This window comes from Leucopleurus acutus (genome assembly GCF_964270905.1).
Source record: "Leucopleurus acutus genome assembly, chromosome: 5".
In the NCBI taxonomy this organism is placed as follows: domain Eukaryota; kingdom Metazoa; phylum Chordata; class Mammalia; order Artiodactyla; family Delphinidae; genus Leucopleurus; species Leucopleurus acutus.
Genome location: NC_139147.1, coordinates 1955752 through 1971787, shown reverse-complemented (window position 1 = coordinate 1971787; position 16036 = coordinate 1955752). Strand labels below are relative to the sequence as shown.

Genomic DNA, 16036 nt, shown 5'->3' with positions numbered 1-16036 from the left:
GTCTGGCAGGGAACATCTGCTTGACTCTGACCTTGGAGAGGGGCCTGGGGCTGGGGCTGGGCCTGGGCAGGCTTTCCAGGGAGACCCATCAAACCTGCTGGCCAGCTCTGAGAGGAAGACTCCATCCTGCGAGGTCCCTCGGGAAGGGTCACTGTGAGGGCAGCCTGGGCCACAGCCAGGCCCCTGGTCCCTTGGTAGCTACAGCTTCCAGGGTCAGGACACAGGGCCCAGCCTGCAGGTCACCAGAGGTGCGGCCATGAGTCACTGGACCATTATTAGTATGGATGGCGGGCAGGTTCTTGCTAGTCTGGTGGGGCTGTGTGCTCTTCTATCTGCTTATGAAACTCATGTGCTATCTTGGGATGGAGTCATTTCCTTTGTAAACATAATGACGTCTATCAGAGCCTCTACTCTTCTTGGGTATTAAGGTAGAAAATGAATACATTGATAGTCGTGTATTTTCAGATGCCAATAACTCATCTGTAAACTGTCCCCGTGGTCCTGAAAGGAACTGGGATGGACCCTGTTTTTCTCCTCCTCCCATCTTCCTGCCAGGGGTTGTCACACACCGAGCTTGGGACCCAAACACTCTGACTCACCTCTCAAAAGCCACTGCAGCAGGGGGTGAAAGGCAGTGTTGGGTCTGTCATCCTAACCCCCAGCTGGGGAAAGATACACTCAGCCCTGCCAGCCCTCTCCCAGGCTCCCCCACTAATGGTTAAAGGAGGACTACATAATATAACCTTGACCTTCCTCTAGAGGCTACCCTAATACCCACTCCTGAAGCAAAGTTCTCGTGTAATTTGACCTCCCCTTGCACCCTCTACAGTTCACTTAACGATGTACTTAAATGCCTCCCTACAGAGTTCGGACCACCCTTCATCCACAAGGCAGGACACCCTAGCAAGTGGGAGCCACTGAAAACTATAACCTTCCAACTTGTAACTGTTCTGTGGAGGAGTCCAAAATGAGTCAGCAGAGGAACTGACCCAAACCAAAGATGGTCTAGCCTTCCAAGGATACTCCCAACTTGCCTGGAGGGCCTTAGAACACACTGGCTACCAAGAGCCCATCAAATGGCAAAAATGGGTTCAAGCACACCAAAATAAGAGTTGGTGTAATAGGCCCCCAACAAAGAGGCCTGCAGCCCACCAGACCCTGCGAGCTGGCCCCACTCTCACGTCACTCACGTGCCAGTAACGCACCTTCGGCCCCAGCCCGTTGGCCTCTGCAGAAACACACGTGCATGACGATGTGGACACCAGGAGGATGTGTTCCTCTGTGGGGCCCAGAGAGCCACAACCTAAAGGAAGTGTCCCCAGCAAAGCCCAGTGGGGTCCCGGGAAAAATAAGATGGAATCCAGGGGATACCGTCCAACCTCTTCTGTGTTTATTCTAGTTTTACTTGCCTGTAGGGCGCCGTGTGCAGGGGCTTCCCACCTAACATGTCGGATTAGCGTTCCCAGTGCAAAGCGGCTCTGCGTGACAGCCAGACTGGGTGAGCCGTGTGCAGAAGTGCTGCACCCGCCTGACCCACAATGACTCCACCCCTCCCTCTGCCAGAACCCTATAAAGCAGCACCACCCCAGGCCTTTCAGGGGAGACCCCGTGCTGTAGAGCAAGCGCCCATCTCTCCATTCTTCGGTCAAAGAATAAAGCTTTCCTTTGCGTCTCAACTGAACTTGGTCTCTGTCTACTGGTGCGAGCGACACTGGGCAGAAGGACACTTATTGGTGCCCGACTCAAGAGGGTCGGCAACGTGTCCACCCCAGGAGAGCAGACAAAAGGAAGGCGGCCTCAGACGTGATAATCACGGGCACAGGCTTAGCACCAGGATGAGCAGCCCCACGGGGAAGGGGGTACCCATCACGAGGCCACCCTCCAAAATCTGCCTGCCTCAGTGGAGGAACTGGCCAAAACGCCAGCCTCTAGTTAGACTGACCAAAGATCATGGTGAGTTCCATAGCCACTGTAGCAATGGATAACAGAACAGCCTTCGGTTACCCCCTGGCAGAACAAGGCGGCGCCTGTGTGGCTGCAACACCTGCTGGTGCATGTGGACCAATACCACATACCACCCAGTGTAAAGGAAATAACACCAACAGGCCAGCTGGTGACACAGCATTGGTAATGGCGCCCCGGAGGCATGGGGTTCTACACAGGGCTTTCTCCTCGGTAAGTCGGCCATTTACTCCATCCGCTGACACTTCCTTTAGTCACAGCGCTACTGATTCTTCTGATGGGCCTATAATTCTTAACTTTCATGTCAAGTTTGTCTCTCAGACTGCAGGCCACCGGATTATTCCTCTGTCGTGTCAACCCTGAATTGGGGACATACCAACACCGCCAACAGTCCAGTTTGAATACCCTGCTAGACGCCAAGCTGTTTCATTCCTCAAGCCCCTGCTGGGCCTTCGCCCTTAGCAGAAAGCGGCCGGAGCGGTGGCCGCCCCTCATCCCTCAAGACTGAGCAATGATCCGAAGGCAGGCATGGGCTGGAGCCCCCACCTGCGAGTTACCAGGCTACGAGCTTCCACAAGGTAGAGACAAAATGACAGAGCACCAAGCTCCCGCGGGGACCAGGGAGACAAACGCTGACAGCCCCGCCGACAGCGTTGCGCAGGCACACCGAAGGGCTAGAACGAGGGACCACAATAGTGACCTGTAGACGTCACGGGCCAAAGCCCCGCTGCATGTTACACCCCGCACCGCCAATTCGCACCTGCGACCGGTCAGAGGCGTAACTAGCAGCCCCAGCGCCTGCGCAGGAGAGCTCTTGATACTTACACTGAAACTTACACTAACCTTCCGCCAATCATATCCGAGCCCCCCTCCCCTTCTTGCTCCCTACTTCCTGATAAATACGCCCTCAGCAGCCCCCGGGGACACAAATCTGAGCTTCGCACCGCACCTCTACGCCCGTTCTTGCTGGGCCCTCCTGTGATAAACCTCTTTCTCTGCAAAGACCTGGCCTCATATCTGGCCTTCCCTCTGCACAACCAGACGGGTTACAAAAGGACCCACGTCAACAGAAAGGCGAAGAGCAGGAGGGGAGGGGCGCCGGGCCGCTGCAGCGGGAGGGCCTCACTCCGGCCTGGACTCAGCGGCCGGGAAAGGGGGGCGCAGATGAGAACTGGACACTTGGGCACCGGCCACTCGGTGTCGCGGAGTCACGTTGAGGCCTCTTGACGACACAAGTTAACTCCAGAGCCCGTATCTCAGCACAGCGCTTCTCGGCAACCGCGACCGTGCGCGCCTCCCGGCGACGCCGCCGCGGGGCGGGACGGGGGCGGTGCCCAAAGCCGCGTGGACCTGCTGCGGAGCCACGAGCCCTTGCCGGGTTGAGCGCGAGCCACGGGCGACTGCGCAGGCGCGGCCCCGCCCACCGGCGCGCTCGCGGGCAGGCGGCGGCAGTGCGCAGGCGCGGCTCCGCTCACCGTGACCCTGCGACCCCGGTGTCCTCGCGCAGGATGGCGGCCCTCCGGGCTCTGGTGGCGTCCAGGCTAGCGGTGACCGCCGCCTTCGCGCCGCGCCCCGGCCTGCATGCGCTGCCGTTCGGCGGAGCGGCGCAGTCCCCGCGCGCGGCCTTCCACGCCTCCGCGCCGCGCCCCGTGGCCAGGGTCGCAGTGGTGAGCGGACGGGCGGGGCGCCGAGGTCGGCCCTCCCACCCTCCCCGTGCCCGCGGGCGGCCCCTCCGCCCCCCACCGCCTCCCTCGCGCTGACCTCCCTCTCCTCCAGGTCGGCCCCTCCCCCTGCGGGAGGCGGTCGGCCCGCCCGGTGGACCGCGTGACCCCCGTGACCGGCCCTCCATCCCTGCAGGTGCTGTCCGGATGCGGGGTCTACGACGGGACAGAGCTCCACGAGGCCTCATCGTAAGCCCCTGGGCGACTCGCCCTCGGGAGGGGCGGTCCCCCTTTTCCTGAACCGTTCGGAGAAGCTTTCCTGCTGGTTAGGAAGGCAGAGAGGACTGCTGGACCAGACTCAGGGCGGCGCGAAGGGCAACGTTTAAACTCAATGCGTGTAACGTACAGGGAGATATAAAATGAGCTTTTTAGTATCACCTGTGGTACTAAACACAGTGGTAACCACTTAACATCTGTTCTGCTGTTTTTCCACACCCACGTGTTGTAAACATTGGGATCAAACGGTCCTGCGTGTTGGAAATCAGCTCTTCTCCGTCTTTACAGCATGATTTTTAAGGGCTGTGCAGTGACCTCGCCGTAGACCGATGTCATTGGGGTAGCCTGTCAGCTGTTGCCCAGTAGTTTGTCCTTTGATCGATTTATTTAAAAAGTTCCTGTGAGTAGGACCGTAGGGGCTGTCAGGTTCAGAGTTAGTTGAAGGGGAGGGTTAGGTAGTGGTTGGGGAACACGCCCCTCCCGATTGCGGGGCCTCGCTGGTCCCCGGAGGAGCCTGAGGCTGGTGTCTGGGGGTGGCCGCTGGGCGTGGCCAGCGGGTGCTGGCGGTGGCCGGACAGAGAGTGAACTTTAGAGCGTTCTGGGCTGTTGGGTGGAGAGGGCCAGGAGTTGCCTGATGGGGGCTGAGCTGGGTGGGGCAGGAGAGAGGAGGCGGTGAGGAATAGCCAGCAGCTTGAAACCTCCCGGGCAGAGCAAGGAGCTGTAGGTCGAGTGCCCGCGAGGTTCTGAGGAGCTGAACCCCAGTCCAGGGGTCCCAGCCCTACCAGGGGACAGCTGTGATCTGTCTTGGGGTCTCGTGTCTCCTCTTTCTCTGGAAGTGGGTAGTGACAGCACTGCCAGGGACAGGTTTCGTGCCAGTGTTTGGACTCGGACCTGCCGCAGAGCAACCCTTGGTAGATGCTGGCATCAGTAGCAGCCCCCAGGGTTGCCTGGGTGTCTCCCATCCCCATGAGGGGAAGGTTGGGGAGACCAGGAGCTGAACTCACTTTGGAGACTAAAAGCCCTCCTCAACCCCTCGAGGCCATTGTGGATTGGCCCATGGGAGGAAGAACGCCCAGAAGGAGCCTGGGAATGCAGACGTCCAGGCTGTAACAGTTGCTGGGTCACCCGTCCCTACGGCCTGGTTTGTAAAGGGAGCTTGGGGGCGGCTAGCTGGTCTCCACAGGCCAGTTCAGTGACAGCGAACTCAAATAGAGGGCATTGGGGTCGTTAACAAGCCAATCGTGACTTTTTGCAAAGCAAAGAGGTTGTTAACCTATGTGAGAAGTGTATACCTGTCAGTCACCTAAAACACTGTTTTTAAACACCCGGTGGCAGGTAAAGCTGGGCCAGGCACATGTCAGAGTCTGGTCTGATTCCCTCCTGTGCAGGATACTGGTTCACCTGAGCCGTGCGGGGGCCGAGGTCGAGATCTTCGCTCCTGACATCCCTCAGATGCATGTGATTGACCACACCAAGGGGCAGCCTTCTGAGGGCGAAACCAGGTACGGGCCCCTCCTCGTTGTCCTTGAACGTGCACAGGTTGAAACTCCCCAAGAACCTGCGCGCGGTTGCTTCGTCTTAGCTGGGAGCCGAGTCCACGTTTAAGGGGACCTGACAGCAGTGGTCCTGACGCTGTGCTGGACCCCAGGACGTCCCTCGCCGTCCAGCACTGTTGGAGCAGTGGAGGAAGGTTCCCCGAGTGAGCTCCTCGCGCCTTCATTCTTGCCGAATGCCCGTGCGTTCGTTTGGTCTCAACCCTCGTCCACCCGTTTGGACCCACGTATCTGTGAGCAGCTCCCACCAGCATTTCTGTTCCTGAGGGGAGTGCGGCCCTGGCCTCACATCCGCTGAAACCCACCTCCCCGCTCCGGCCTGGCCTAGACTGCAGGGCGATGGCCCCTGGGGGCTGTGGTTCCCAGGTGCCCTCCAGCGGGTACAGACAGTGAGAGACGGGGCGGTGGGAAGGAGCCGCGGTGCCGTCTCCTGGGGCTGCGGCCCAGTCAGGACCCGGGCCCTGGGCCGCGCAGCCGGGGCTGGGAGGAGCTCCCTCTGCGGCTGGTCCGGGGCTGCCTCACTCGTCCCTCAGAGTTGCTTCTTAACGCTGCCCCCGCGGTTCCATCACCGTCCGTTCCCAGCGCCAAATGCTCCCTGGTGGCCCTGCCTGACACAGGAGTCCGGGTGACTAGGCGTGGTGGTTCGGAAGCGCCCATCTGAAAGGGCTCCAGGGGACGTTTCGAGCACAGACCGGCTGTGGTCACTGTCGCTGTGGCGCCTTTTCTGGGGAGCAACCCGCACCGCCTGTGAGCCGGGAGAACAGGTCCTCTTGTCTCGTGGAGGCTCCTTCCTGCCCCGTTCTCCCGTCTGTCCACACACTGAACCTGCTGGGGGCCTCTCTCTGCTCTTCCCCAGGAATGTTCTGACTGAGTCCGCGAGGATCGCCCGCGGCAAGATCACCGACCTGGCCAAACTCAGCGCTGCTAACCACGACGCGGCCGTCTTCCCCGGGGGCTTCGGAGCCGCCAAAAACCTGTACGTGTTTCGGCTCGGGGCTCTCCTGCTTTTCCCCTGGACTGTTAGATGGGGATGCGGTGGTGATGGGAGCAGCTCTTGGGGGGTCTGGCCCAGCGACGACGCAGCTGCCCCATGACAGGGAACCCCGGTGGGAGGAGGCTCCTGGGACCTGGCCATCCAGGTGTGGTGCTAGGGGTCTCGTCACGTCAGAACCCGTCCGTGTGCGTGTTCCCTGCAGACACCTGCTCTCCTGTGGACCTTGCAGCGCGGAAAAGTGCCTTTCTGGTTGGGCCGTTGGGAGGATGGTCCTGACCAGAGGAAGGGAGATCTTTTTTTTTGCTGTTTGGGTTGTTGCCACGGTAACTGGACCTCAAGCCTAGGAGGCCGTCACACCGCAGCTGTGATGTACTTTGGGTTTCAGGTTCTCTTTTTGTTCTCTCGTTCCTTTCTTTCTTCTCCGCGTTTCATGGAAATTCTCTTGCGCTGGCTTTGCTGGCCCAGCACGTCCCTTCCGACGTGGCGCGGGGCTGCTGCTCCCGTGACGGAGGGGGCTCGAGGACTGCAGGAAAGCACCCAGCAGCTGCACCCCGCGGCTTTGGGGCTTTAAACACGGGGCAGCATGCATCACAGCCTGGACTACGTGCGTTTTGGTCAGTTGACCGCTTGGTGATTGAGGTTTCCGCAGCAGCGTGAGGGCCTCCCAGCTGGCGCTCTGTCTGTCCGGGCGCCGTGCACCCAGGAGCGGGGGCAGAGGCGGTTACGTTCCCTGAGGTCCACCTCTGCGCTTGGTCCTTCCGCGTCCTGACATCTTGAGGCTCCTTTCTGCTTGCGGCCGTCACCAGAGCACCTCTTTTCTCCACGTTCCCACCGGTTTTCCCACAGTCCTTCCTCCCGCCTGGACCCCTGCCCTGCCTCGTGTCCACTCCCTCTCCCAGAGCCAGCCTGGGAGTGCTTTCCCTGCATCGCCATCCTCCTGAGCCCCCTGGTGGGAGATGGCGGATCACAGTCTGCGTCGGCTGGCCTTGTCCTTCTTACGGGACCGGGTTTCTTTCTCTGAAAGATGAGCTGGATTCACAGACCCTGTGCCTTCCCTCAGCCCTTAGACCTCGCCTGGTGTGAGGGTAGCTTGAGGGTGCGTTGGTGTTATGTCCCTGGCGTGGCTGACACCCTGCCTCGGGTGACTTAGTGGTGGTGCGTCTCGGTGTGCAAGGAAGCAGGGCCTTGGGTCAGCATCCGTGTCTGTGACCTCCCAGACCCCTGGGGGAAGCTGGGATTTCTGGCCGCTGGTCCCAGTCTTTCTGACCTTTCAGCGGTCTGTGCGGCGCACAGGGGGCAGCAGGCGAGGTCTGTATGACACATTCACTGTGGAAACCCAGTTCTTCCTGCCTGGGACCCCAGGATCACCTCTGGCAATGCTGCCAGCTTTTCATTTTCCCAGAGAGTCATGTATATGTCTGCGTTAAAAATCCAACCAGATGGTAGCCTCTCGTTCTGCACTTGGTGTCTTTCACTTAACGCTGAGGCTTGTCCCTTAAACGTCTGGCAGCCGCACACACAGATCCCGTTGTGTAGGCGACCCAGTGCTGGCGGGACTCCCGGACTTCCCGTTCTCTCTTTTGTCTTACACCTTTTGGAGGTACGACTGACGTACGTGTGTTTAAAGTATGTAACCTGACCTGTTTTGAGACACTTCTGCACCCTGAGAAACCACTTCAGGGCAGCCGGCATCCCTCATCGCGCGCGCGACGCACGGGGTGCCCGGGGCAGAGGCGTCAACCCCGTGAACGAGGCGGAGGAAGCCCGGGATGGGGCTCCTGGCCGAGAGGCGGCTCCTGGCTGAGAGGCGGCTCCTGGCCGAGAGGCGGCTCCTGGCCGAGAGGCGTGGCCTTTGAAATTTGATGGGTCTGAGTTTGCCTTCCAAAGAGACAGTACTGGTGTGAGCCCGCCGACCGGGAGGGAGGCCGTTCCAGACCCCCCCGCGGTCCTGCTGTGGGGAAAGAGACGGCCTCTTGTTTGGTTTGGGTTTCTCTTCCTTGTTAGTGAAGGGCAGCATCTGTCGCTGGTTTGGGGCCAATGGCACGTCCTGCTGTTCCTGGGTGGGCCGAGCTCACGGCCCGAGCGCCTGCGTGTCAGCTTCCCTTTCACCTCTGCTGGCCTCCCTGCCTTTAACCTCCCATGCTGTTTTATGTTTCAAAAAATAGAAAAAAATACATACGTGTACGTGTAATTACGTGAAAGGCCGTGCACACATTCTTGCACACACGTGTCACTTTCTGCAGTTGCTGAGAAGTTCGTGGAGCACGCAGGATCCCGGGGGGTGGGGAGTGGGGCTGGGGGCTCCCCAGGCAGGCAGGTGTTGAGCCCTGCGGTCTAAGGAAGCCTCTTCTCGTGACAGGAGCACGTTCGCCGTAGACGGGGGCGACTGCAAGGTGAATAAAGACGTGGAACGCGTCCTGAAGGAGTTCCACCAGGCCGGGAAGCCCATCGGGTACGTGTGGCCCAGCGGGCCCGGCAGTGGTGGAGGGAGGGCGGTGGCCAAGGCCGTGGCTCACAGTCAGGAGCTGGCGCCTGGAGCTGTGTGGTCTTGGAGACCCTCAGCCCCTTTCCTTGTTATAACTGAGGGGGTTTCGTGTGATCTCACAGGCGCCTTCCTGCTCTGAAAATTCTGTGGTCGTGTGGTTACTTTAATTTCTCCTGATGACTTAGGAGGGGAGGGGATGATCCTCTCAGGGTCTAGAAGGTTCCCAAGTCCTTCCGTGGCCCCCAGCCTTTGCCAGTCCTCTCCCCATGCCTGGCCTCCGCCTTCCCGTCCTGGCTTGCAGCAGCCCCTCAGCTAGCTGGCCCCTGTCCTTCCTCATGCCACGGCTGCCGTGAGCACCATTCCCAACCCCCGTCGCTCTCAGCTGCCCTTCCTTGGGGACCGGATCCTGCGGTGGCCACACACTGGGCCCACATTCACGGGCCCAGCCACTGCTCACAGCCCGGCCCGGGGTCCTCGGCCTGGCAGATGGGCGAGGCCAGTCGTAACCCACACCAGGAGGCGCTTGCAGACGAGTGGCGGCGACCCCACCGTCAGACCTGCTTGTCAGGCTGCCCGTCCCACGAGCGTCCTGGGGGGGGCCCCCTCGGTGCTGCTTTACCACGGGTGTCGGCGCACGGCGCAGGTGCTGGGGCGTGTGGGTCGCACGCTTCGGAGTCATCCCTGGCTGGGGAAGTCCTCCCGGGAGCACAGCGGTGCACAGATGCACTACGAACAAAGTCTGCCAGGCTTTCCATCATGTGGCTGCTCGCTGCCTCCCGTTGGAAACTGGAGAAGAATGAGGGTGTTAGAGCATTGGGTCTGAACGGGGCACAGAGGCTGCAGAGGACAGTCCGCCAGGGGCAGCGTCCTTCCCAGACCTGTGGCCACTCACTGGAGGCCCTGCCCGCTCAGCGTCGCAGGCACCCCCACCAGCGGCCGTAGCCCAGGGGCATGCCTGCCCTCGCGGCGCCCAGCCGATCACCTCCTGGGGGCCCGCTGGGGCAGCACCGGTGTGTGGGGGCAAGCGCCCGGGGCGGGGACCCAGCTCCCTTTCTCTAAAAAGTCAGCACGACAAACGGGACAGAAGCCCAGCAGATTGGCCACCTCACGGCAGGCACCCTGTCCACTTGAGTGAACAGGCGCCTCTCAGCTGAGCTGGAGAAGAACCCAGGTCACCCTGGGGTGGAGGGTGCGGGACGGTGACACGGTCCTGTACCGGCTGCCGTGTCACTGGGCAGCTCCGTTCAGCCCCTTGTGCGGCAGGCAGGCTACGCGTCTGTCTCTAAAAGCAGCAGCGCTGTCTGGCCGCGTGCAGAACGCCCTTTCCGGGTCAGGGCACGTCGCGCCCCCCTTCCGGGCCGCCCGTCGGTCCTTGACCTCGTCAGAAGCACGGACAGAGCGAGGGGTCCAGCTGGCTCTGCTGCCGGGCCCGTGCTTCCCTCTGCGCAGTGCGGGAGCCCCCGGCCAAGGACAGGCAGGCAGCCCAGCCTTCGTCTCGGGCGTCGCCCACAGAGTCAGGTGCCTGGGGACCTGCTGACGTGACAGATTCCCAAGATGGCCGTCGCGATGACGCTCACCTGCTCGGGCCTGAGGGGGTTTGTCTCTTGGTCCCTGAACAGGAGTTGTGGCAGTTGTCTCGGCACTGAACGAGCGTGTAGGTGTGTTCTTACCACGTTGTGTTGTGGTCAGCTCAGAGGACCAGTTGAGCAGACGGGGTGGTGGGCGCAGCCAGAGGGGTGTGGACCCCAGGGGAGGGGGACCAGCCCGGCTGGAGCAGCTGTGGCAGGCGTCACGCGTGTTCTCGCAGGGGGCAGGGCCCTGGTGATGCCCTGGCTTCTGGGGGCCTCCGTGTTGGCTGATCCAGGGGCCCAGGAGTTGCCGGGTGGGGCCCCCGGTGAAGAGCAGGACCTCGGAGGAGCCCCGAGGGCAGGCGTCCGGCATGGACCTGCAGGGCTTGGACGCCTCCGGACAGCCTGCTCACGGGGATCTGGGGAGGGTTTGGCACGCTGCCAGGACAGGGCCCCTGGCTCCGCAGCGGCAGGTCAGGCGAGGCTGCTGCTTGGACCGTGTCCCGCAGCCCCCTGCGTCCCCTCCAGAGAAGGGGATGGGTCTCAGCCGGTCAGTACAGCTGGGCTTCTCTGTTGCTGTGCGACAAACCACCCTAAAGCTTGGGCCGAGACGGCGCCGCCGTCTGTGGCCTTCTCTCCGGGTGGACCTTTGCACCATGGGCACCGTGTCAGGTGCCTGGTGCATGTCTGGCGGCCGGGGCTCAGCTGGCTGCCCTCCGCCGCTCTCCAGCCTGACGCCGGGTGCCTGGAGGCCGCCCCATGCTCCACTGGTCACAACTGCCACGGGCAGCCCAGGGGCAGGGGCAGGCTCCAGCCCGCGGAGCTGGCAGAGGCTCTGGCACTGGGTCTTCCGTCCCCACGGCATTGGTGTCTGTGCCCCTTTCTGAGGCTGACCGCGTTCTCTAAGCATGACTTGCTGGGCCCCCGGCCTGGCGGCCACATTCACAGCCCTGAGCTGATCCTCCTTTCCTCGCCTTTCAGCTTGTGCTGCATCGCTCCCGTCCTCGCGGCCAAAGTGCTCAGAAGTGTCGAGGTCACCGTGGGCCATGAGCAGGAGGAAGGCGGCAGGTGGCCGCACGCCGGGACCGCGCAGGTCATCAAAGCCCTGGGTGCCAAGCACTGCGTGACGGGAGTGACCATATCCTTCCAGCAGTGGGGGCAACGTGGGAAACCGCCCTCTGGCCCCTCGGGGCCACCCGGGGTGCAGCACAGCCGGGGCGACCAGGGCATGTGCGTGGAGGGGCGTAGCACCCGAGGGTGTGACCCCTCCGCCGTGCAGTGGTCACGTTCCCAAGTCCCCGCAGTGACGCTGGCTGAGCTCAGCACACCCCAGGCGGGGGCTCGGTGGGTCGGGTGAGGAGACGGCCGTGGCTCGCGGCGGGTGGGTGGGGCGCTGCCTGTGGCGGAGGGAGAGTGAGGACCCGGTGCCGGGCCAAAGGCCGGGGTGGAGGACGCGAGGGCTGCTTGTTCTTATCTGGTGGCAGTCCCCTGGGTGGCCCAGACGGAGGGCCACCCCCGGCAGCCTTGTCGCCCCCATTCCTCCTGCAAGCGGGTCCTCTGTGTCCTGAGGTCACCAGGGTGCGCTGCGGCTGTAGAGAGCCTCAGGCCACAGGCTACCCGCCTTCCAGCTCTGCGCCTGGACCCGAGGGTTTCCATGGGGGCCGGAGTCAGCAGCAGAACAGCGCGGGGCCCCAGGAGGCGCAGGAGACCAGCCCGTTACCCTCCGGGCGTCTGTCCTGGCCGGGGCGCGCTCCTCGGTGTCTCTACTTGCAGGCAGTTTCAGGCGTGAATGTCCCTCCCCTTCCAGCACAGAGCGGCCAGCCCTGGACCTGGGGCTTGGCGTTGGCCCAGGAAGCAGGTCTCAGGGAGGAGGTGAGGCGCCTCTGTGCTGAGGCTGGGGCCCGGGTCCGGTTGCCCCGTGCTCACAGCGGGCGTTCGGACAAGCTTCTAACGCAGTCTCTCGACGCGAAGGATGGCGGTGCTGCTGCCTTCAGGGTGGCCCCGGGGTCCTGGCTGGTGCTCGGGCGTCCGGCCCACGTCTGCAGCCATGGGTCCCGTGAGGCCCACTGCTGGGACGTGTGTTAGGAAGCAGCCCGTGGGGTCAGGTTCCAGGGTCTTCAGTGAACGTAGCGCAGGGGGTGCAGAAAGCCCCTTCCGGGTGGCGCTGGGGTGGGGGTGGGGTGCGCGTCTGGGGGGGTGGGCGGTGCCTGACGCCACGTGCCGTCTGCTCCAGCTGTCTTCCGGGTGGCACTGGGGTGGGGGTGGGGTGCGCGTCTGGGAGGGGGTAGGGGTGGGGTGCGCGTCTGGGGGCGTGGGCGGTGCCTGACGCCACGTGCCGTCTGCTCCAGCTGTCTTCCGGGTGGCGCTGGGGTGGGGGTGGGGTGCGCGTCTGGGAGGGTGGGCGGCGCCTGACGCCACGCCCGCTCCAGCTGTGCAGTGTTCTTCCGTAACCTGTGTGCACGAGGCTCACGTGGACCAGAAGAACAAGGTGGTCACGACCCCGGCCTTCATGTGTGACACGGCCTTCCACCACGTTCACGACGGGCTCGGGGCCATGGTGAGCAAGGTGCTGGAACTCGCCGGCAAGCGAGGCCCTCGGCGCGGGGCTGCTCGCCTGTCAGCTTGGAACCGGGCAGGAACTGATTTCTTCGCTTAAACCTGCGGGCATTTTCTTTGTAAGGAGGGCGCTCGCGATACGCTCGGGGTCAGGGGTAGACTCCCTCTCAAGGAGTGAGGCCGGGGCGGCAGGGCCCACCGTCTGAGGGGCGCCGGCACCTGGCCTCGTTTGCGGCTTCCAGCTTGAGGTCAAGTCTGCCTTTCTGCGCCAGCAGGAGGGCGAGAGAGGACGGCAGTCCTAGGCCGGGCTCGCGTCAGAGCACCTCACTCAGTATTTGGGAGGAAACAGTCTTTAAGTTTGTAAATCTAATAATCAGGAAACCAGAATACCACCTCCTCGACAATTAAAGCTTCTCTAACCTGGAGTGAGCACGTATTAATTAGAACAGTCAGCGGCTTTCTAGAGCAGGCAGGCCCTCTGGGGAGAGGAAACTTCCTTCCGAAACAGACATGGGCAGTTCTGTTCCAGGCCCCCTGAGCCCAGCAGGTGAGGGCCACACACGAGGCTCCGTACCTTAGGCTCAGGTCTCCTTGTTTCAGGAAGGGAGGGTGCAGGTGCTCAGCCTGTGTGGACCTGCAGGTGGGCCCAGGCCCCGGGAGGGGGCGTGGGCCGTGCGGGAGGAGCGATGAAGCGTGAGCCGGCAGGCTGGCTGGCGCCTTTCTGTGGGCGTGTGGCTTCTGTCCTGGGACGGCTCGCGGGGGGGCTTCGCCCGTCACAGCGCAGCCCCGCTGGCCTGTCCTCCGTGACCCAGGGTGGCGCCCCGGGTGCTCGGAGCCGCCACGTCGTCTGGTCCTGAGAAAGCTGCCGGGGCCGACGCAGCGGGCTGTTTAGTTGGGTCCAGCCCACGCTGAGCTGTGTCCTGGTGGCCTGGGGGTGGAGTGCAGTCACAGGTCGCCCACGCCGCCCCTCACCCTGCCCCACCGATGGACACGCCTCTAGCAGTTTTCCAGGGTCTGAGGGAGCTCGGGGAGGGCCGGGCCTGTGGAAGGAGCCGTAGAGCCTGAGACCACGCCCACCTGATGCGCTTAGCTCCCTTGGTATCTCACGTCAGGCAGTCTTCCCTGCACGGCAGCTCTGTTCTCTGGCGGCCTGTCCTCCTCCCACGACGCTGGGTCCCATGGGACACAAGCCCCTGAGGCACACCTGCAGGCACCAGCCACACTGGCCAGCATCGTCCTTGCTCAAGAGAGCCTTGCAGGGCCCATCAGAGGTGAGGTTAACAGCTCATCCTAAGAAATTTGTTCACTGAAACATGTTGTGCAGATTTGTGTGTGTGTGTGTGTACATGCACGTGCACGTAGAAGGATGCAAAATCACAGGTGTGCACCTCGGTGAGCTTTCATGGAATGACCTGCCACCTGGACCCGAAGACCACAGCATCACCAGCCCAGGTCCGCTCGGTACCAGGGGGATGCCCAGGCGATGGTGTGTGTTCTGGCTGCGTGACTTTCTTTTACAGAAACGTTTCTGGAGGGTTCTCCACTGGCCGTCCGTGTCCTGTGAGCGTGGCCTCTGGGGAGCGTGCCGAGGGTGTGGCCCCTGGGCTCCGGGTGTGGTGTGGTGTGTTCAGCTCCTGTGTGCCTCGCCCCAGGATACGGGCATCTGGCCCTGGGGTCTGTTGGACCTTCTTTTTTCATTCCTGCCACCTCGGTGGCTGTGGAAGGTGTTCCCGTGGTTTTCTCCGGCCTCTCCCTCATGTCCGCTGAGGCCCCATCTCCTCTCTGTTTATTTCCTGGCCCTTTGGGGATCCTCTTTGGCAAAGCGTCTGTTGGAGTTTCGGGCCGTTCGCTCTCGGTTGTCTGTCCGTGTTTGGTGATTGGAGCTGCTTTGTGCTCTGGTTGTAGGTCCTTTGTCAGTTCAGTGGATCGCACGTGTTTTCTCCCACTTTGTCTTTTAGTTCCAAGTGGTCTTGATGAGCAGATCCTCCTGATTTAACGTTGGCCTGTTGATCGCCCTTTACCGTTCGTGTTTTTCTGTCTTTCTGTGGAAGAAAACTCCTTCCCGCAGGAATGAGGGTATTTTCCTGTGTTATCCTCGTGTTAACGGTTGTTTCACCTCTGTGTTTAGATCAGCGGTTCGTCTAGAATTGGTGTTGATGAGTCATTCTGCTCTGCATTTGATTCATCGCTTCTGGAAATGCCAGGGGACGTGCGCACAGAGCAGAGTGGGCTTCAGTGGCCCGAGAGGTGTCACTGCGAGGCCACCTGGAGCCCTGCTTGCTTGAGTTTATCTCACAGGCGCGGGGCATCAGTGCCCGAGGGTTGGAGACCCACAGGGAGCAGGCTGCCTGGATTCCCCCTCCTCTGCTGCCACCTGCTGGGACCCGGCCAGAGGGCAGGCGGCTGGAGAGGGAAGGGCAGACTCACAAGGAAGTCCCCAGAGAACGTTTGTGTAGTCACTCGGTGTCACCTCAACAGTTCCCTGTTGTCCACCCTGGACTTTTCCACACGAAATGCCTGGTCGCCCGGTCCAGGATGGCCACCGCGGGGTGAAGTCCGGTGACAGCCAACATGCTGTCCTGTCGGCATTGCATCTGCCCGCTTAACCCTGGCGCCAGTCCTGGGTGGGGGTCCCCGAAGGGGGGCCCTGGGTCAGGCAGAAGGACCGGCAGAGAACCTGGCTCTGGAAATGTCTGAAACGTTCCAAAGCCCGAGAGGGGCCCCAGCAGCCCAGAGCCAGAGGGAGTCCAGGCACGAATTCGCTTGGTGAGGATTGAGCGCCTGCTTGCCAGCAGCGTTGCAGAGCTGGGGGTGGGGGGGAGGGGACGGGGACACGACCCTGCACTCCCGGGGCCTGGGCTGGGGGATGGCGGGTCCGCGAGCAGGTGAACCAGGGGCCTGAAGGTATCGGGGGACCCGCCGGGCAGTAGGGTGGTCAGGGAAGGGACAGGCACCATCTCAGCAAGGACCAGAGGCAGAGT

At 62.2% G+C, this 16036-nt stretch overlaps 1 protein-coding gene across 2 annotated transcripts; it reads left to right on the top strand.

Annotated features, from left to right (window-relative positions):
* The first annotated feature begins 3438 nt into the window (after positions 1-3438).
* On the top strand, positions 3439-13713 carry GATD3 (glutamine amidotransferase class 1 domain containing 3). 2 transcript variants are annotated; one of them, XM_082839426.1, is made up of 7 exons: positions 3439-3629; positions 3820-3872; positions 5288-5401; positions 6309-6428; positions 8806-8898; positions 11481-11631; positions 12955-13704. In XM_082839426.1, the coding sequence occupies exons 1-7, from the start codon at positions 3471-3473 to the stop codon at positions 13153-13155; spliced, it is 891 nt and encodes a 296-aa protein (XP_082695552.1). In that variant the 5' UTR covers positions 3439-3470; the 3' UTR covers positions 13156-13704. The 2 variants fall into 2 exon arrangements, with proteins under 2 accessions (XP_082695552.1, XP_082695553.1); XM_082839427.1 differs by lacking the exon at positions 8806-8898 and having other exon boundaries at positions 11481-11622; positions 12937-13713.
* Positions 13714-16036: the final 2323 nt, after the last annotated feature.

Excerpts from the sequence above, each read along its gene's own strand:
- GATD3 (XM_082839426.1), top strand. The coding sequence starts at position 3,471 with ATGGCGGCCCTCCGGGCTCTGGTGGCGTCCAGGCTAGCGGTGACCGCC. Across the intron at positions 3,873-5,287 it reads GAGCTCCACGAGGCCTCATC|GATACTGGTTCACCTGAGCC; the intron begins GTAAGCCCCTGG and ends CCTCCTGTGCAG. Across the intron at positions 5,402-6,308 it reads CCTTCTGAGGGCGAAACCAG|GAATGTTCTGACTGAGTCCG; the intron begins GTACGGGCCCCT and ends GCTCTTCCCCAG.